Source organism: Chaetodon trifascialis, chromosome 18 (assembly GCF_039877785.1).
Source record: "Chaetodon trifascialis isolate fChaTrf1 chromosome 18, fChaTrf1.hap1, whole genome shotgun sequence".
Taxonomy (NCBI): domain Eukaryota; kingdom Metazoa; phylum Chordata; class Actinopteri; order Chaetodontiformes; family Chaetodontidae; genus Chaetodon; species Chaetodon trifascialis.
In genome coordinates, this window is record NC_092073.1 from 15,629,260 (window position 1) to 15,650,331 (window position 21,072).

At 45.0% G+C, this 21,072-nt stretch overlaps 1 protein-coding gene across 1 annotated transcript in view; it reads left to right on the top strand.

Moving 5' to 3' along the window:
• Positions 1-21,072, top strand: part of map3k22 (mitogen-activated protein kinase kinase kinase 22) — a 38,437-nt gene that overhangs the window by 3,928 nt on the left and 13,437 nt on the right. Inside the window, exons 2-8 of the mRNA XM_070985973.1 lie at positions 6,606-6,689; positions 7,428-7,472; positions 13,226-13,335; positions 15,240-15,277; positions 18,970-19,069; positions 19,288-19,404; positions 20,334-20,448. Of these exons, the coding sequence (XP_070842074.1) occupies positions 6,671-6,689; positions 7,428-7,472; positions 13,226-13,335; positions 15,240-15,277; positions 18,970-19,069; positions 19,288-19,404; positions 20,334-20,448 (544 nt within the window). The 5' untranslated portion in view covers positions 6,606-6,670. The remainder of the gene's footprint in view (positions 1-6,605; positions 6,690-7,427; positions 7,473-13,225; positions 13,336-15,239; positions 15,278-18,969; positions 19,070-19,287; positions 19,405-20,333; positions 20,449-21,072) is intronic.

Sequence of the window (21,072 nt, forward strand, 5' to 3'; positions counted from 1 at the left end):
AAACTTAAAAAGCTACTCTTGCTTTGCCATTGTGGGGTATTTTGCGAAGGCTAATGGAAGTAAAAACAGCTTTTATCACTTTTAAATTAAGCCCACAGCAGAACATAACGTGCAGCTTTCAGGAGTCCGTCTGGGTCGCCTTTCTTTATCTGTGATAGCACGGTAAGGTCCAGCCCCCCTCCTCCTCAGAAAGCAAGAGGAAGTTGTCCTGATTGAGCTTTGTCTGCACAGATTGTCTGACCGTAAGGACAATGCCATCAGCAGCAGCAGAGCCCGAGCCTGCAAGGACAGCCGGATACAACAACACACTGCCAGACTGCTCTCATACAATAACACCGAGGACAAGTTTGTGTTAAGTGTTTCGTGAGATACCGTCACTGGTCAGGCCTCCTTGTTTTTGATTGTATTCCAGCGAGAGACGTTAAATGACATTGACGGGGGGGGTTGGGGCTCTCAAATCATGAAATTGCTTTTAGATTTTTCATCGTCACACTCACTCAGCCTCTTGAGTATCAAAAGCCCAGAACCGACACACTCTTGGTGGATAAACCTGTGGTGGCAAAGCAGAAATACTCTCTTGCCTGTTCCCGAACCACAGCTGTTTGACATTCTGTCTCGTGAAATGGGTTTAAGTCTATGAGCTGTCTCTGCATGGCTGCATTTGGGTGGAGAAACACAATGAATGAATGTGCTTGTAATAGCATGTCACCGCATAATGGAAAAGACAGCTTACTTTACAGATTGCGCTTCGATTCCTCTCTGGGGGAAGAGTACGGCTCTGGTGATGGAGGGAGTGGATATGTAGTGGATGGTAGGAGAATCACTCGTTCATTTGGCTATTTTTAGCCAGTGTTGTGCGTTTGATGATAATGGCAGACAGATCTACTTATCTCTGAGTTAATAGAGCCATCACTGTCACTGAGGAGGATCCTCTTTCACTGGAGTCTGATTGGTACCAGTGGACTGCCTTAACACACTACATCCAGCTCCAATATTTATATGCCCCTTTGGGTCCTGATCATACCGACTACTATTGTCAACCCTAAATGAAACTCCCCAGCACTCTGCAGAATAAAAAGCTCATTTGAGCACTTGGCACTCCTTTCATGTACAGTGGAAACAAGATACAAACGTGTAAATAATGGCATCGAATCAAAAGGGAAATTCCTATTTGAAATAAAACATAGATTTAGTGCCGGATGACGGGAAGAATCCCCTTGTTGTATTCTAGCAGGGAGTTGTTCGGCCGTGCGTCCCGTTGAAAGTCTTGGATCTGTTCACAGCAATAACTCCTGTGAGACAAAGCGAGGGGAGCCAAGGTTATGATAAATGAGCGCTGAGGCCCCACATGGAGTGACAGTCTCCTGCCCACGCACTCCTAACACCACCCAGAAGTCCTCAAGTGCGCCCCTGCGCAGAAAACCCTCGGCTTGCTTGGTGCGCTGGAGCACATACTGTATTGTCTTACTTCCCAGAATCGGCCTGAAGAACGTGTCTGACTCATGTGGCCGCGGCTCAGTCTTGGCAAGCGTTCAGCAGACAGGACACCGCTGCCACTGACCTTTTAAAAAGAGTAAGTCACCTAAATATCCGTGGCTCACTAATCACCCTTCACTTCCTGCCCGTGTTGCAATTCAAACAGCCTGCTGGGTATTGTGACCAGCTCACCGTCTCCTCATGATATCAGGCCTATGATGCATTACATGTGACCTCATCAGTGGCGCCCGCTTGCGCTGTTCATTTCTGTTTTGGATACAGCATTTGAAAACCTGCGTGTTGTCATGTCAACAATCCATATTTGTAATTGTTAAAGGACCATATCAGTGTAATGTAACAAAAATTAATGTAGGCTTTGGTTTTACTGTGATGAATTACACAATATGAGTAAGTTTCAAGAGGCTGCTTTTCCATGTTAGGCAGAAATGAAAGGAAATCAACTGTTGAAGTAGAAAGCCTCCTTTAAATATTTTCCTGTTTGTATGATATGTTGTCAAAGGAAAAGATGGACACTTTGGGAAGCACACTCACACATCTGTATGGTAACAATGACTCTTGAAGCTAGTCCTAGCAGCCAGTTAGCTTAGCTTAGCACAAAGACTGGAGCTTAGGGAAAGGGCTCACCTGGCTTTGTCTAAAATGAACGAAACCCTCCCACCAGAACCTCTAAATACACTAATTAACATGTTATATCTTGTTTGTTTAGTACCAGAATATGTAAATTTTGTTTTTTGTATGTATTAAAACAAGATGTAACATGTTAATTTTGTGAGCTTTAGAGAAGCTAGCTATTTCCATGTTTTCAGTCTTTACGCTAAGCTAAGCTAACCAGCTGCTATTTTCATATTCACTGCACAGACGTGATGGTGGCATCAGTCTTATCATCTAATGCTCAACAAAAAGGGAAATATGGATATTTCCCAAAATGTCTAACTGATCCTTTAAGGGGCTAATATGTGCAAACTTGCTGGCACGGTCCTTTAAATCTTGCTGCCAGTCCTGGAGTTTAAGCAGCCATCTCATGTCATCTCTGATGCTCATGAATATGCAGGTTTTCCTTCAAACCAATCAGAAAAGAAGCTGGGTTGTCAAAATCAGTCAGTTTTACAGTTGCTTGGAAGAAAAAGCTGCACGTCTGTGGGCTGGAAAGGACCAAAGTGCTCTGATCCTTCCTTGTCTTCCATCGGTGCAGTGCTTTAGCCTCGGCGCCTGTCCTCACTGATCAAACACTCACTGATGTCTTGTCCTCTCCACCAACTGATCTCTGCGATTCCCTTTATGGACTGTCTACTTTGGCATCGGATGGCTGTTACAGACAAGCTGTGCTGGAGAATGGAAACCCAGTGAGCCCAACAGGCATGTTGCAAAGTTTAGAAGTTGACCCCTGAAATGGCGATTTCCTTGGGACTCCACTGGAGTGATGTCAGACATGAGGTCATGCCGCTCGGGCCACCAGGCAGCTGGAGAGCAGACCTTCCACTTCTCTGTTGCAAAGAGGGGGGAGTTTCCCTTGGAGACCCACAGCCGACATCACATTGTTTACTTGGCTAGAGAGTGATGTAACGGAGCTGAAAGAGGTTAGTGCATACGTGCGCATGCATATACGCGCTCGCCTGCAAAGTGTTGGCTGTGATTCCTGTTCAATCAGTCCAATAAAAATAAAATTGCAGTGTGCGGTTTGAGAAGCACGGCTCTGCTTCGTCTGGCTCAGACAATTCCCCCACAACCCTCGCCTGAAATCCCATCCTCTGCCGTCTTCTTTTTAATTAACTTCCTCTGTCATGTCAGCACAGTCCTCATACTGTGACAAAGGAGAGGCCTCTGCCAATGAAACACTGGCCCGAGCCGTGATGTTATCCGTGTTTGACGGTGAAGTGCATCACAGGGTTCGAAAGCACTTCAGGATGTGGTTAGCATTTTCGAGGTTTGTCTCATGATCGAGTGGAGGGACAGACAGTCTTTTCTTGGAGGACGTGCGGCAGCAGAGCGACAAGAGCGAGCGGCGATTAGCATTTGATCTTCAACAAGCGGGGCCGTCACAGCGCCAGCCTGCCAAGGAGCGTGTGGAGAATTGGGCCGGCGATCTGTGGGCACCACTCGCCCGGCGTCCCGCTGGGCAGAGGGGCGAAGCAGATGGGCCATCTGGTGACTCGCTGGCACAAGACAGGGGCTGTTCTGTTCCCGTGTGTGCGTGTGTGTGTGTGTGTGTGTGCGTGTGTTTGTGTGTGTGCAGCATCAACAGACTGGGCCACGTGGTGTTAGGAGACCACCTGTCTCGTGGCTGCTCTTCATCTCTTTCATGTGTGGTCAGCAGCACCATACTAGCACAGCCTGACACAGAGCTTTGCTGGGACATATCATGCCCCTCTTCAGTCCTCGCTGCCTTATGTCAAAGGTGTATCTGATTTGGTTTGGGTGATGAATTTAAGTTTGTCCACATCTCATATTGTGATGGATTCAGAACACACTGTTCTCAGAAAGTGGCCGCCCTTGACCCATTTCTGCCCACTCCACATTTCTGCTTGAAAGTTTCAGCTTTCCGATCCATCAGCTCTTGTGATTTGTGCCACTGACAGCAGCGTACTGCATGTTCCCATGTTCAAGCTCAGCTGGCGCCCTGTGACTCTGCCCCTCAGGCTGTAAATTGCTCCAGTGGCCGTTTTTATTGCTTTTATGAAAAGTTTTCTGGCTGACACAAAGAGAAAGTATTAGCGTCTCTGCAGACAGACTGGGGCGTTTGTCTGCGCTGAGTGTTTGGGACACAGTGTACACAGTGGTGCAGGCTTTAAAAGCACAAGAACACATGCTGGACGGACACTGGAGATACAAAACAAGAAGTAAACGATGTTTTAAGAAAAAAATATCTGGGGAGTGTTGCTATTAATCTCTCTGGAGGCTCTTTAATCCTTTTCCAAAGATTGTGTCTTGGCTGTACAACTTTATATACCATCGCTCCCTCATTAATGTAGTGTTTTACGATATATTTTCTATTATGTGTTTTTCCCCGGCAAGCTTTGTATGGATAGTTTCCTGCTAACCCAACATATTACCTCCCTTTAACACTGATGTATTACATTGATGCTCACTCCCATTGTAACTGAGCTGCCTCTGAATGGGACTGTGCAATTAATCATGTGATAGAGCGTTTAGTTGACTGCAAAAATGAATCATAAAACGTGATGCAGCAGCAGAGCTGAAGCATTGTAGTCAGACTGCAGCGCTGTTACCAGATGTTGGCTCAATCATTGGCCTTGTTAGACACTGTAGCTACTGACAGTAGCTGCGATCCTGTGTTGCAGCAGATCACTCAGCCAGAACAACCTGTTTACCCGCTTTTAATGCAAGGGTCCTTAAAAAGTCTGCTTTTAATGTGAATCTAGGGACTTCACAGGAAGTTTTGCAGTATTCTGGCTAAAAGCTTGACAGGTTTCTTTGTGCTGTACGTCTTCACTCATACTGAAGAGGAATAGACGTATTAAAGTACTTTTACTGATGTCCTGTTTTTGGTTCTGTTGTACTTCCTCTTTCATGAGCTGCTGCATGTTCAAATGCAAATTGTTATTTCAGCTTGTTTCTTTGTTTTGCATTTTAAAGTGACACGATGAAAAAAGAAATGGCACATTGTTCCTCCTGCAAGTTGAATTCAAGTTAAGTTGAATTCATTAGCGCTCCTGCTCAGGTCAACACACTTAGTGGTTTTCCTGATGCAGCTCGGTCTGGGAGGACCTGTGGCTCATGGTGGCTAATGTTAGCTTAAGTTAGCAAACTTTGGATTTGTACAACTGACTAAACTAATTCCCTCATATGGGGACTGTATGACTATGCTGGCATTTTAACTAGCATTTTAGCTTTTTTTGGCTTTCTGAAACATGCAGCTTCCCTCTGGTCAGCCTTGCATGGTTTTGTGATTGATGCTGTCAGGGAAAGCACATTTTAATGGCACAACATACCGTACTGCAGCTATTTCTCCAGTTCCCGTTCTCCTTTTGCTAAGCCTGCATGCAAAGAAAACAAACAAATGTGTGCGTGTTGATGAGTATCACTCATGTTGTGGAGACACTAATCTGTTTGCACAGTCACATAGTGAGGACTGGCTGTCCTTTTGGGGACAAAATGCAAGTCTCCGTAATGTAAAACATGAAATTTTAGGGTGAGGATTTGGGTTAGGGTTAGCGTTTGGGGAAGTCTCAGTGAAAGTCAATGTAATATCATGTGTGTGTGTGTGTGTGTGTGTGTGTGTGTGTGTGTGTGTGTGTGTGTGTGTGTGTGTGTGTGTGTGTGTGTGTGTGTGTGTGTGTGTGTGTGTGTGTGTGTGTGTGTGTGTGTGTGTGTGTGTGTGTGTGTGTGCCTGCAACAGGATGTGACATCTCTAAGGAAAGCAGTATGAGATGATGGGTATGCATAAATGGTGTGAGATTGATTTTTGGGAAGTGGTTTACTCTGCAGAATAGCTGCATTTTCTCCTCTGTTCTTTACTTAATATCATCAGTAAAAAGCAAAAGGAACTACAGCTGTCAGAGGCGAAAGACTCTTTTCTGTATCACCTCATTATGGGATGTGACAACCGCTTTTCTGCTCCGCGCTCATGAACTTAAAGCACGACGAAGGCTTTGTCTTTGAAGTGCTCATGGTCTTCACCTGAGGCAGGCAGTTAGGCAAACACCCACGCCTGCATCTCCGCTGCACTATGAGATCTCAAGGGCACGAGGCTCCTCCATCATCAAACACTGAGGAATTCCTCCGCCACTGCTGGCTTGTGGCTCTCAGAGTGGCAGTAGAGAGACATCAGGGCATTGACAGGATTTAGATGGCTTGAGTTACGAGCATCAAATGCAGCTCTTGGCTGTCATGTTGTTATTTGTCTGCCAGGAGTTTTCAAAAAAACGGATATGTCAATCTCAAGAGACCATCCTGGTTAAATAAAGATTAAGTAAATAGCAGAAGCGGGTGACATTGGAAAAAAACGCTTTGTGTTGAAACTGCCACCTGCGTCCTGTTTTGTCATTGTTTTTTTGCGCAATCACAGAAATATTATGTGCACCGAGATGAAGCAAAGTGGCACAGTTCTTGGATGTTGAAACCGCGTTGTTTTTGCTTTTTGTTCTCAGGATGAAATCTTCGCTTGCAGAGAGAAGTTGAGCTCTGTGCTCGAGTTCAACAGGGCCACTTCCTGATGATGACAGTAAACATGGGTGAGTAGTATTCGAAAGCGGGCTGGCGCACAGTGCATACATACAGAGACTTGCACGATTGTAGGGAAACACACAAACATACACACCTCTCACACATCCTCTGGCAGGAACAGTGCGGAGAAAAATAACACATGTACGAGAGCGGAAAAGTGTGAGCAGGCTGTTAACAGCTCCAGATGGCCTGTTTTATACACACTTGTTTTGAGTCTTTCTGCATTGTTAGTAAAAATGTTGTTTTACCGATTTTTATTCAGATGTGCACACACGATTTTGCACGTGGGCAGGTTCGGGTTGCACACACATCTCCCTCGAACATTCAAAGTACACAAGTTTCCAGTGTTGCACATTTATTTATACTCACACTTACCAAGCCTGTGCACACACATATGCACTCCTACCTTTATGCAAAACCAGTCACCCACACACACACACACACACACGCACACACACACACACACAGAGTTCCTCCATACAATGCAGCTCAAACAATAGACTGTGGTGTATTTGCATGTGCACAGGACCTGCAGGCCTGGAGGAGCTGTCGTCTCAACCTGTTGCTAACTGACCTCTGTAAACAAAGCTGAAAATATTGAATCGATATCAGTGGTCTATTCTTACCATTCAAAACCCAACACAATGCACTATGCATCACAGCTACGGCGCAGCGTCTACCCCTGACTCTTTATTTCTGACTTCTTCCCACCATGAACCAAAACCGTGTTGCCTTTGTTTCCACAGATGACGGTCTCCAAAATGGACCCGGACAGCACAGGAACTCACAAGGTAAACCCTAACTGTCCCAGATGAAAAGTCAGCTTTGTTGAAATAATTTGGCTTTTTGGGGAATACAGTTAAAGGTGGATGAGTTGATCATTACTACTTTCATGTCTGTATGTTAAGCAGCTAGCTTAGCTGACCTTAGCATAAACACTTGCAGACAGCTAGCAGGCTGAAAAATGCATTAACTGACAGTTAGCAAGCTAGCTAGTTCTGAGAGCTTTTTCTCTCTCTTCAGTAGCTTTTTAATGAATTCAATTATTTACAAACTTGAGAACAAAATGCCAAACAGCTCAGTAAAAATAGAAAAGTTGAAATTAAATTATTGTGACTGACTAGCACTAGTTTATTGCTGTCTTGCTAGCTTGTTGCTGTTTTACTGGCTTGTTTAGACGTAGCAGTGTCGACATCACCAAGCCTCTAGTGCTGTCTAAATTGCGAGGTGGAGTAGATCAACTTTTCTGTGCCTTTTTCTGTTGTGAGCTTCAGAAGTGTATTTTTGGACTGTGGAGAAAGCCGAGCTAGCTGTGTCCCCCTTGCCTCCAGCCTTTTGGCTAATTGCAAATTGCCTCTTGGCTCTAGCTCTGTGCTTCATGCACAAGCATTACAGCAGTGTAAATAACTCACTGCACATGGGCATATTTCCCAAAATGTCTAATTATTATTATAACATGAGTATACACAAAGCCCTCTTTAAGAGCTCATTACATTTCCATTACAGTGTAGTGGAAATAGAAGCATGCGCAGGCCAAGAGGAGGAATGTCACAGCTTTTAGATACTGAATGGAAATGTTTGCATACATTCACCAATGAAAAGACTTTCGGCGTAGACGGTGTTCAAACATTAATTGCGCAACTATTGTCGCACACCCACAATACCATTACATCAGAGTCATTATCCTCAGTGAAAGATTAACTTCAGGGGTTTAAATGTTACACCCATTAGGTGCTAAATTTCTTGTGTCGCAGTTTCCACAAACAGCAAGGTGTGTAGAGAGTTTTCAGCGTGCCTTGCTTATTATAGCTGCTGTGTGTATCTGTGTGTGTGTGTGTTGTGCGTCAGAGCACGGCCCATGCTGCTGCAGAGTGAGGACACATTTGGCTCCAGCTGCTAATCCTGCCGGATGCCTTTGCCATGATGTGTCTCTCGGCACCAGGAAATCCCCTCAATGTCTTCATTCAGGCAGCCTGCCTCACACACACAGTCGCTGCCTCGCTGGCTCTTGCAAACACTTTGTTAGCTTGCAAGTTCCAGTGCTAGCCTCTTAAAGCCAGTGTTGTTCTTTAAACACTCTTGAGGCCGTAGCCTGCATCTTCAGCTCCGAGCTCTTTCAGCTGTTCTGGCTTTGAAGGACTCGCGGCTATCTGCAGACTATCGAGCAGCACAGCTACAGGAAAATAACTCCTTTCATGTAAACTATCTTCGACTGGAATTCCAACTTCATTTCACCCACTGCCACTTTCACAGTGCTCAGCCTTTGCCTGAGAAAAAAACAGAAAGATGCAGAGTGATGATGCAATGCCCAGCAATCAGCCTCCATTGTGGATTGTTGCTCGCTCTGCTCAGCTTCCTGGAATTCCCCCTTTTCTTATGCTAGTCACATTTTACCCAAGACACAAGACGAAGCACAGGAAATGAGCTGCAGGTATCCCAGGCTATGCACATCCACCAGAAAACATCAGCCGTTCTCTGTCACATTGACATGAGGTTCCTCAAGTAGCTGGTTTGTGAGGCAGCTCCTGGCAGTGATGTGTGAGCTGGTTGCTTTCCACTGTGTTGGTGGTTAGCCTTGGCCGGCCTCAGCCTGGCAGCGGCCGCGGACCAGGCCTCGGTGATGTAATAACTTCATTTATAGACGGCCGTCACAGCCGGATCCGTACGCCACCACGCATTTCTCACACTCTCACTGCCCCCTTCGCCAGCCGACCCTCCCACTCTTCCCTCTCTACTGTTATCCATAGGCCCCAGCACAAGGCTCAAACACATGTGAGGACACACACGCAGGCCTCTGTTTGTTTTGTATCCTTGACTGCCGTGCACAGGGTAGTCTGGAGCTCTGAGCCTGTGCGCTGAAACAACACTTGTCACCAGAGAGAGAGGCAGCAACAGTGAGAAATAAAGATAGAGGCAGCGCTGGGTTTGATTATTAGATTTTAATTTAGGATTTAATAGAATAAGTGGTTTAGTCGTAAAAATGCTTGTTTGCTTTTCTTTGTTTTTATATAGTTGTGAATCAAATGTCTTTTGGTTTTTGGACAAACCTGAGCTCAGGGAGATTTTTGGTGAAATTTTCACTATTGGGACGTTTTGTTGATTTATGACAAACATTTCAATCAATTATGAGGACATAAGTAAAATTCCATCTCTATGAAATAAGACAAAACACGCAGCACATTTTTCTTGAATTGCATATGAAGTAATAAATTAAATGTCACAGAGTGGCCATGGACCAGTGCTCCTAAGCCTCGTGTCCATCTTTGGCTGATTCAATCAAAGATCCATTAATTGCTTAATGTGGAATAATGCGGTTAACCCAGCTCCGTATTCAGAGCAGAGACAGTGACTCAGTTCCTTCCTGTTTGGAGAGGACGGGCCCGGTCAAGCTGTTAGTCATCCACCACTCCTGACAGCTTATATTTTAACCAGCCACGCTCTTCTGAGTGAGCCCCGACAGGGAGCCTGAGCTCGATACAGTATGTATGTGCATCGTCTGGTCTGGTCTGTGGAGGTATGCGACTTATTGACACACGTAGGTGTGAGTTCATTCTTTTCTCCATTGTTCCCTCTGTCTTATCTCTTTAACAAGCTAAGAGAGGAAGACACCAGAAGTGGCTCACCTGTCTCACCTGATCTTATCACAACAGCCCACACACACAGTATGTGTAGTTTTGAACTTGTTGCTCCGGAGAGGAATTTGCTAATGTGGCACAATGACAGCATGCCACTGCACTTGATAAGAAAAGTGCTTACCTGATTGTCTCTGATTAAACTTTATTCTCATTCATTCAGTTTTGAGTCAGCGTTTGACGTAATAAAGCGCCCAGAAAGTTATCATGAGGAATATCTCCTCTCTTTGTTTTCACTGTTTGCACTGTGAGATTTTGTGGGTGTAACTTGACTTATCGCTAAGTGGAGGGAGTGTGACGGTCAGCGGGGAGGAGACTTGCAGGGTCTCTCCCTTCATTCCTGTTGCTATATTGGGATTGTCAAACAAGACGTCCACCTCTGTGGTTTGCTGTTGGTGTGGCTCGACCTCAGTTTATGTTAGCTTGGCGACCGGGCAAGTCAGGGGTGAACGTTTGTGGTCACAGTGAGTAGGAGTAGCTCTCCACTGGAAAATGGCTTAAAGTGAAAAGCAGATTATTGATGAAGAGTTTGAAGTGAGATTGTGCAACTTGTGATGGAAGAAGTAACACATTCTTCCTCTTAAACATGAAAAGTTGAATCCACAAGCAATAAAACACTCCCTTGCTTAGTTTAACTCTTTTGGAGCTCCAGCCTGACTTGGTCTGGTATGACCAGTCTCTTATGGTGGCTAATATTAGCTTAAGTTAGCTTAATTAGGCACACAGTGAGTTTGGTGACTTCTCTCTTTTGGCTTCTGTTAAACTAGGTTTTAATATTTGTTAGCTCTTCACCAAAAGCTAAGGCTCAGATTCAAAGCTGAGCCTTTGAATCTGGGAAAAATGGACCGCCGGAGTCGGATTGGGAATCAAAATCAGCACACACAGCTGAGGTAGTGGAGCGGGAATCGAGGAAAAAGAGGTGCATCCCTAATCTGGGAAGGTAAACCCGCGTTTGTGTGTGTGCTGTGTCCCCTGGGCGAACCCAATGGACTGGCCCGATGTCGGACAACAGCTGGCCACAAGACCAGTACAGTGGGAACGAGATCAAGTGTCGCCTCAGACCCCATCTGCTCCCTGTGCCGCTATCACACCTGATATGTGACATTCCCAGTGGTCTTCCACACACGCGCACACACACACTTTCCTTTTTTCTTTCTTTTAAAGAATGCAGTCTATCCTGCAGGTGCTGTTTGTGTTGCACACACCTGGCCTGGTTTCCCGGTGAAGGATGTGTGTGTCTGTGTGTTTGTGTTTTTATAATGAATGCACCCAGGGCTCATCTGAGAGGCAGGCAGGAGCTGAGGTCAATGACCTCGTCTTTATATTGTAATCACCGCTCTCAGATAATTGGTTCTATTAAAGTCTCTTGATATGGTAATGTCTGACATGCTCATCTGCATGATTGCCCCCTTTACACAAGAGAGTGTGTTGTTGGTGTGTTTGTGAGTGTGTATGGCAGAATGTGTGAAGTGGAAGAGGAAAAATGAGACATGGGGAACTAACTCGATGCTGAGTGTCGGCCTCTTGCACTCGCAGGTTTTCTGGATAAATTATAAGGGTTTAATGAACACCATAGGCCTGTCCCCTGTAAGGAGTGATTTATGAATTTTAAACACTCTTGACTTCCTCTTGTTTAGCCTCTGATTTCTCCATCAAAGTCACTAAGCTCAGTTTAAGCCTGCAGCCACTTTCATTCTCAATCAGTGTTTGACTAAAGAAAAGATCAATCCTTGTCTGATTACAGGAGACAACCAAAGAATTATGTTCCTGAAACGTAAAATGAAATATTGAAGTCCTTAATAAGCTCCAGGCTACGCAGTCGTGACCACATTGTCCCCTGCGACAGGCACTCATTGACACAGCCTTTGTGTGCAGAGTTTGAGAGCCATCAGCGTTAAGTTCATCCACAGAACTCCTCACCTTACTCTCACTTGAGTCAGGGAAGTCAAAGACTTGTCTCGTACAGGTGTCTCTCAGACAAAACTTGTTCTTGTTCCGATTATGCAAGAGAGTAACCGCTGGACTCATGAGAGGAAACTTAACAGATGGTATCAGAACAGGAAGTAACACACCTGAGGCCAGATGAATCAAACTCTGTGTGCTTTCATGCCTGAAACAGTGCGTACATGCAAAGGCAGAAATATGTGTCGCATTAGGGCTGAAAAATTTCTTGAAATATTTTCACAATCGCTCTATGGACACGTGCAGTATCTAAATGGCAGGAGCTGCAGTTTTACAAATCTTGTTCTCCAGACCTAAGGGACCCAGCAGAAATCACATTATCATCATCATCATTTTTAAACGTTGTCCGTCTCCCGTACCTCTAATTCATCACACAAGCCTTTAAAGCATCATCTCAGATATGTCTGAGTCATCGTTACTGCAGATCAGAAGGATGATCAGTGGCTAATCTACGGAGCTCACACTGAAGCAGACTTTACAAAGTGTTCTGCAAAGTTTAAGTAAAAAAAGGATGATACCACTCGTAGATAATTTGATACTGAGTTTAGAAATTCGCCTCTGAGTAACATTTTACCAAACGCTGTGCAGCTATCTCTTGAAACCGTCCTCCTGGGCTGAAGTGTGCGTGCACATTCCTGCCGTGCATTCCTCCTTCATAAACACCACCTTACATGTGTGGGTGGGGAAAGTGCATGCATGCTTTCTGGCCCCAGGTGTTGCCTCATTGCCCGGTCTGGGCCAACCTGACTTGTGTTACCCTCTCAGGCCACCATCACTCATCTGTGACAAAAGGTCAAGGAGTCGTCACATGGGCAGCTCATGTCACCGTGTGCGTTGAGATAACACAGCTGTAGGTCATCTAAAGTTGATTTAAATATGTCAGTTCCTTTATTTAACCTCAAAGGAGTGAGAGTGTTTGCACATAACTAATGTGTATTTTCTGTCCTTAGACGACGAGGAGGCGCTTAACTCCATTATGAAGGACCTGGCGGCTCTGGGTCGCTGCTACACCCAGCACAACAGCCACAAGCCCAAGAACAGAACCTTACTCTACAAACAGGTACACATGGCCTCCAGTCGCACTTCATTTAAAGTGATTTTGAACTCTATCTCTGGGCTTACACAGTGCCTGTAAAAGGCTTCTTTACAGACTGAGTTAAAGCAGCTCAGGTCAAATCATGTTAAAATGTAAAATTGGATTCTAATGAAGGTATTCATCGCTGAAAAGTCAAAACATCAACACAAACTTCCCAAACCTCTTCTGCGTGTTCCAAAGAGTCCTGTTTTTGACAGAACTGAAGTGCATCTCTACCAGACTGCACTCATCAGTGGAGCCTTTGCATGGTGGGAAATCAGCGCCAGCCACCAGCCAAATGTTTGTAAAATGGCTGGTAGACAACGATTTGCTATTGAGTGGCATTTATCCATGACGCATTGAATTTCCTACCCTGCATCTCTGCAGCATGCAAGAGGTTATTTAGCTGTATTTTGATAAAATGGTGAATGATTGGAACTTGCTGAGTTTATGAAAGGACATGGAAGAAGAAGAAGAAGAAGAAGAAGAAGAAGAAGAAGAAGAAGAAGAAGAAGAAGAAGAAGAAGAAGAAGAAGAAGAAGAAGTGGATTATGCTGCATGAAAAAAAAAAAAAACATTTTGAAACTTTTTCCATTGTAAAACATTCCTAGCACTGGAATCCATTGTGATGGACATGAATTCAGCGTGATCACAGCTGCTGAGTATAAACTATAAACTTTTTACTGCCACCTTTTGCGCCCGCAGGGGTTGAGTGTAGATTTTTTGGGTTTGGGTATCACATTAAAGCCGTCACACTTTGTGCTCCATTACAGTTTATTAACCATACACACCAGAAGCACAGCGGTGCCTGTAACCTTTACTGTCATTCTGGGTTTACACACAAAAACTCCAGCAGCACCACTTCCTTTTTGATTTTTTGCTGGACTGACAGCTGCTGGCTGCCAAAGTCAGGTGAAGGTTGAGCTGTGACTGAAAGGAGCTTATTCGGAGTCCAATTCGAACACATTTTACAGACGCTAATGTGACAGCGTGCTGCATTCACTAACATTTTTTGGCATGGGAATTCTAAACATAGATTCAAGGAAGCAGATTTGACAGCTTGTGGTGTATTGTGTGCATCTGCAGCACACACACGGAGCAAAAATTGAGCATTTGGTCCAGCTTGTGCCCCGACTGGGCAGAAAAATCTGTTTCAGAATGTACTGTTTAGGAAAAAGCCACATGCATTCGCAAAGTCATCACTAACAGAGATGATGGGATGGTGTTATGGCCTGTTCACAGCCAGAGTAGATCAGTTTAGAAATCATTGGAAAAGACAAATCGACACATTTTGGTCAGCTAATCGTTCTCCTTCATGGTTTTTGCACACTGAAAACTTTAGTGCCCCCAGGATTTAATTTCTCTCAATCACCTTGTGCCTCTTTCTGAAGTCGTTTCCTTGTGCATTTGTTGCCTCTGTGGAATGATAATTGGCAAATCCTCTTGAAGCACCAATGTTTATGATGAGACATAAACAAACAGTGAGGAGCAGAGAGTTTCCGCTCCGAGCGCTCATCTGTGAGTCGGGGTAAACCCCTACTTTTTAGCCAACTGCTCGCACTGATATGATGTCAGTGTTAGTTTATCGCCATGACCTCATGCAGACTAGCAGGCTCCTCCAGATTCCTGCTTTTTGTAAATAGAAAACTTAGCTTTTGTCGTGCCGTCTTTCGAGTCAAGTCGAAGGATAACGCCGTCTTTGTGTTGCAGAGCAAAAATCCACCAGCAGCAATACAGCATCTATCATTATAAAGCTTTTTGTCACTTAAATTCCTTGTCCAGCTTATCGCTTTCATTTATTCAGCAGCACAAATCCCACATACAACCATGAATCATTTTAACTTTCCACTTCCATAACTCCCCTCTGTTGTTATTTTTCCTCTCAACAGGATTTAAGAGTCAAGCTGGAGCATGAGAGAGAAAAACGGTATGTTGGAACCTCCGTATTGTTTTTTCTGCTCCTCTGTCCAAGCCTTAACTCTTCAGTTCGGATCTTTTTTGTTATGCTTTGCCATGCCTGGGATTTTGTGTCTGGGGGAAATCACAGCTACATGCCAGAGTAGCATAAAGAGAGGAAAAAATTCCTGCTTTGACATTTAGCCACGGCCTTGTGTTTCAGACTCGGACGGCCGTTTAGTGAGGGAGTGAGCGAAAAGACAGAGTGCCAAGAGTGTCAGTTCAGTGTCCAGTCCTCCAGGCACACCCCAAATTAATACTTCATCTTCTGTGTTTTCTTGTGCGTTTGCCTGCCTCCACATCCCTCACCCTGCAGCCATCTGTCCTCCCTCATACCACCAGCCTCAGAGTTACTCAAGAGGCAAAGCATGGTTACACTCATACTGTCTGGAGACGGTCTTACAAGTAGTTTTTCCACCAAGGTGCCTTACAGTTTGTTTACCATGCCGGAGCACTTTGAAAGCTAAGGCCCCCCGATATAAATAACAGATCTTTTGAATGAGAGGGTCTTTTAGTCTACACTGGGATTGCAGCTCCATCGTTCCATGTATGGATGCTGTGTGATTTCCTTGTCAGGCCTTTAGCGTTGCATCCTGGGAGAGGTCCAAGTTCGCAGACATACTTTGTTCCCCTTGAAACCGTTATTCAACAACACGCAGAGAGTCTGAAGTTGTCCAAACAACTCCTCAGGGGGGAAATGACAAAGACAGTCTGCTGTTACTGTGAAAAAAGCATCGGAGGGAGACTGACCAGAACCTGCTAGAATAATTGCCTTGATTCATCAGAATATAGACCAGGGGAACGTGCACTGGTTCAGTGAGGCTTTGATTAGAAAGCCACAGGCTCACAGGAGTGAGGAAGAGTCGGGAAACGGCAAGCCTCTCCAGCAGAATACGGCTTCACGTTGGGCCTCTCTCGCTTTTTCACAGCCCTAATTGGCTACTGCTGAGGAAGAGACGAGTTTTTCATGTTCCCGTCTCCGTCTGTTTTCCATCTCGCAGCCCCTTTCTCACGAGCTCCCCTCACACCGCGCTGCTCTTCTGGAACAACAGCTCACTCTGGAAGACGCCATTCACTCTTTTTAATGCTTTTTTTCACTCGCTTTTTTCTGTCATGTTGCTAGTTAGCTATTTCCATGTTATGCTTGTCCGAGCTCTGACCGCTTTCACTTTGATTTTTGGCCTGTTTTGGAAATCAGTAGGATATCCTGAGTTTGTTACCTCCAGGGGTAAAATAATAATATCACATTGTAGCGTTAGCATGACCAACATATTTATTTATTTAAAGCTGCTATAATCAACATTTTTACATTCACAATAGCTCACGTTATTATGTATATGGAAGTGGTCGCTCACAGTGACAAACACACAGAGTTATCAGCAGACGCTACAGTTCCCGACAGCTCTGCAGTGTTTTAACATCTCTCAGACAGCAAAAAAACCTAAAAACAGGCGGCAAATAAAGTTAGCAATTAGCCAGTGAACACAGTGCCGCATTAAGAGCCAGATATTTTTCTTGGTGGAAAACAAAAACAGAGCTAAAAGAGAGTAAATATTGAACTTACATTCATGAGGTGGACAGAAACATGAGTCTAGATGAACAGTAATGTTCCTTTATATCTGGCTGGACAACTAAACAGACAGCTGTTTGCTAGCAAGTTGGCCATTACAAGATAAAAAGTTGCCCAAAAAAATCACTAAATGCAGGCTTAGTGTTTATATTTGCCAATTTGCCATAATTTTCTAAGCTGGTTAGCGGCGCCTTTCTCTAGTTGGGCCTTTATTGCAAACACATAAAACACAAGCAGTAATAGAGTAAAGATGCCATAAAAACCTAATGAAAGGCCACTGAAATGCATTTCTGAGCCCTCCTGAAGAAACATTTCAACTTGAGTTACTGAGCAAGACACCCCTTGACCTGATTATGAAGGTGCTGACTGTATGACTAAGTTTAATTAATTAATTAATGATATAACCTTACACAGAGGTCGGATCTTATTGGTTATTTATCAGAAAAACTGAACTGTACAATTGAAACCCAAGTTGCGGCGTGAATTGTTGTATCGGAGGAGCGTCCGCAGCACTTGAGGTATTAAGAGTCCCTGAGTCAGGATAACCGTGTTGTCTGTCCACAATGGAATCTAATTGGATGGTCTCTCTTTTCATTGGCAAGAGCTGAAGGTTTGGGGCAGGAAATAGGAGCTGTGTCTCTCTTCCCCCTGGCTCTGCCTCAGGGTCTCCTGCCAGAGAGTGAAGGAACAGAGCCAGACCTTTTTTTTTCTGTGCGTATGTGATTGTGATTGTGTCCATGAGAGAAAGGGAAAGAGAAAGAGAGAGTGTGCTGGGATGTGTGAAAGCGTTCTCTTTTACTCTGCAAATCTGTGTGTCCACATGCTTGCACAGAGGAAGAAAGCCATATCTTTCGGAGCAGCATCCTCATACCCCCGAACCCACCCCCCCCCCCCCCCCCCCCCCCCCCCCCCCCCCCCCCCCCCCCCCCCCCCCCCCCCCCCCCCCCCCCACCCCCCCCCCCACATCCCCCAGCTCTTTATCACACACATCATCGGCGAGTATAAACAGAGATGGAGAGCGTTTAGCTGTGCTGCTGCTCGCCTCTGATCTGCAAGCCTCCCTATTCCCAGAATCCTCTCCTCAAATGAGGGAACCAATGAGCAGTCATTAAGATAGGCAGAGCTTTGGCCTCTGATGAGGAAATGATGGGATAAAAACAAGCCCTTTTATCAGGATACTATAAAGAGATAGTGGGCTGCGGATCCTTCAAAAGCAGCGAGCGAGGGCAGAGAGAGGAGAAGAAATGCCGGAGAGAAAGTCTTTCTCTTTCTTTCCTTGTATTTTGTCAGGCTGCCTGCTCTCTCACAGTCTGTAAATACCTCCGTAACTCTGTATCTTTCACTCTGTCACTCTTTAAAAGAGGAGGGAAAGACACACATCCTGCTGCTTTTGCTGCCGCTCCAGATTTTTTTTTTTTTTTGCCCTTTCCTCTCAGGAAGTTTCCCATCTGCCTTTGTGCTGGCTTAGTGGAGAGGCCCAGTGGTGTTGAAACAGTGGCCGATGCACACACTGATTGGGAAGCACACTCATGCATGCAGGGTTTTACAAACATGCACGCATCCATATAGACGCTCACTGCAAACACTTGCTGATAAGCTCGGACTCGGACAGACAGACAAAGTGTGCACACTCAGTCATACACGTAGGCGTACAGTAGATAAGGCCATCATACGTCAGTGGGGTCACTGTGTTTTCATTGCATTGATTAATGGCCGTCTAGCATCAGCTCGCTCAGCTAATTGACCCAGCTGACCTGTCCATTTTTCCTCTTGTTACCATAGAAACATTGTCATGAAATGGCTTAGAAAGAGGTTCTTACGTGGTCATCCAATCCACACGTAGGCTAGAAAACCAGTGAAGCTACGAAGACTAAGAAAGGAGTGGATCCATCATCATCTGTAACTCCATTTCTCTTTCCTTCGTCTCCTTTTTCTGCTCTGTGTCATGTCGTCTTGGAATAACTGGAACAAACATGTGAGCTATGAGCAGGTATAGCTGCAAGCTTGAGTTTCAGAGGCTGAGCTCGTGAACTAGACACAACACCAGCTTCTATCTCCGACCTCTGACCCTGCTGCCGTTCTCCGATTCCCAGAATCATCCCGTTCCAGAGGCCGCTAAAGATCAAGGAGCTGCTGCAGAAAGTGACCGAGGCCTTTGGTCAGCAGATGGACATGTTCTTCATGGAGAAAGAGGTACAATAACAGCTATCGGACATGCACTCAGTATCTTTGGCTGCTGTTATGAATCGTATTATCAGCGTCACAAGTGCTGAAAACAAAAAGCAGCTTTATCTGGAGCTTTAACACGGCAACAACATCTACAGCACGTCCTGCGTGTGCCGATGCTTTTGCATGCAATCGTTATGGAACAATGGTGAATGAAAGGTCATGTGCTGTATGTTTCCTTTCAGTCGCTGCTGCCCCTGAAGACGCAGGAGGACCTGGATCAGGCGGTGCTGACGCTGGGCTGCAGCTTGGGGACCAATGGGCTTCTCAGGATACTGCTCAAGACCCCCAAGAACAACCATGTGAGTTCCAAACAAGGTGCACGTATTGAAGATATTTAAGGCATAAAATCTGCAGCAGATTTGAATGCAAATGCGTGTTGTCATAGAGAGATGTGTCAGTGTGTAAACAGTAGTCATAACAACTGGGGACAGCTGCAGGTTAGTCATTTTTGACAGTTAGTGGGAATTTAGCTGTGTGAAGTCATTCTCTTTTAAAACCAAGTAACCTTTGCTGAGCTCAGAGGAACTCCCCCACTGATCTGATGATGTAACTCAGGTCAAGAGGTCAAGCAGAGCTTTACTTGTCATTTGTGCAGTTGTGAAACAGTAATACACATCCCACAATATGCAAAAGGCAATTAAATACAGTCTATGATAAGGAGTTAAAACATAGAATACTACTAAAATTACCAAGTGTGGTTGGTCTGATTTGACCTTTTAGCCTTAGAGTTTAGCAGTGGAATGGCCGAGGGCATGAAGGAGTGTTTGTATCTGTTGGTTCTGGCTTGCGGGCATTTGAAGCGGGAGCCCGAAGGCAAGGTCTGCAGGTGGTTGAGCAGGGGCTTGGTGCTGTCAGACAGGATGGATTCTGCTTTCGTCAACAGCCGTTTGTTACATAAATCAGGCAGATCTGTCTGTTGAAATCATGTGACAGTGCGGCAGACATTGATCCCCTTTAAGATTGAGAGAAGCATATCGAACCTCATTAAAAGATCTGTAAAACAAAGTCGTCAGGAGTCCTGTCAGCACCGAACTTATCCAGCTACAGGTGCAAAGTGTATGTACGTGTATGATTCAACAATTTCTGCATCCTGAGCATTCATTTTAGTGTTGAAGGGGTTGGAGTGATGAAGTCTGAAGTCAGTGCACATATAACTGGGCAGTGATGTAATGCTGTGCTCACTTCCTCTTCCTCCACCTCTTACTTCCTGTGTATTTTCTTTTTGCAGTACCTACAGGTGAACAGCAGGGACAAACAGAGCGAGATGAGGTCATCGCGGTCACTGGGAGATCTTAAGGGCTCCCTGCTCAAAGGCTCTGAGAGGGTGCGCAAACACTCGACAGGTGAGCTGGCACGTAGACGTGCGCAGAAATGCAAAGTCATCGGCCGTAATTAGACTGGCATCACAGCTCTATCCGGAGTTGTTACGACGCAATTTCTCAACCAAATCCTGCTGATGCCAAGATTTCTCCTCCACCTGCTGATGCCTCAAGGGTGCCGTGCCATTGTCGATTTACAGCAGAGTGATGCCATAGTCATAGGAATGTTAATGGAAAGATGAGGGACATGCTTTGTCAGAGGGGAAAAATGTAAATTGGAGGTGAAAGCGACAACTGTAACCGCCAGAGAGATGTCAGGTCAGAGCAAGGACAAGCTCCTGCTCTCATACCAATGAGCTCTCCGCCTGCATCATCACCTTGATTAGTTAGCGCTTTGATTTTGAAGATGTTTATTTTAAAAGTGTTCATCCTTAGATATCAAAAGCGCCATTCTCTTTACCACTGTCAATCTGATAAATATGAAGCTACAGCCAGAAGACAGTTAGCTTTGCTAGCATAAAGAAATGGAGGAAACTGGCTCTGTCCAGTGCTAAAGCTCACTAATTGATACTTAGGATATATTTTGTTTCTTTATACCGACCTAAAACTGAAGTGTAACAATGGAAAATTGGGTTTTTATGTTGAAAA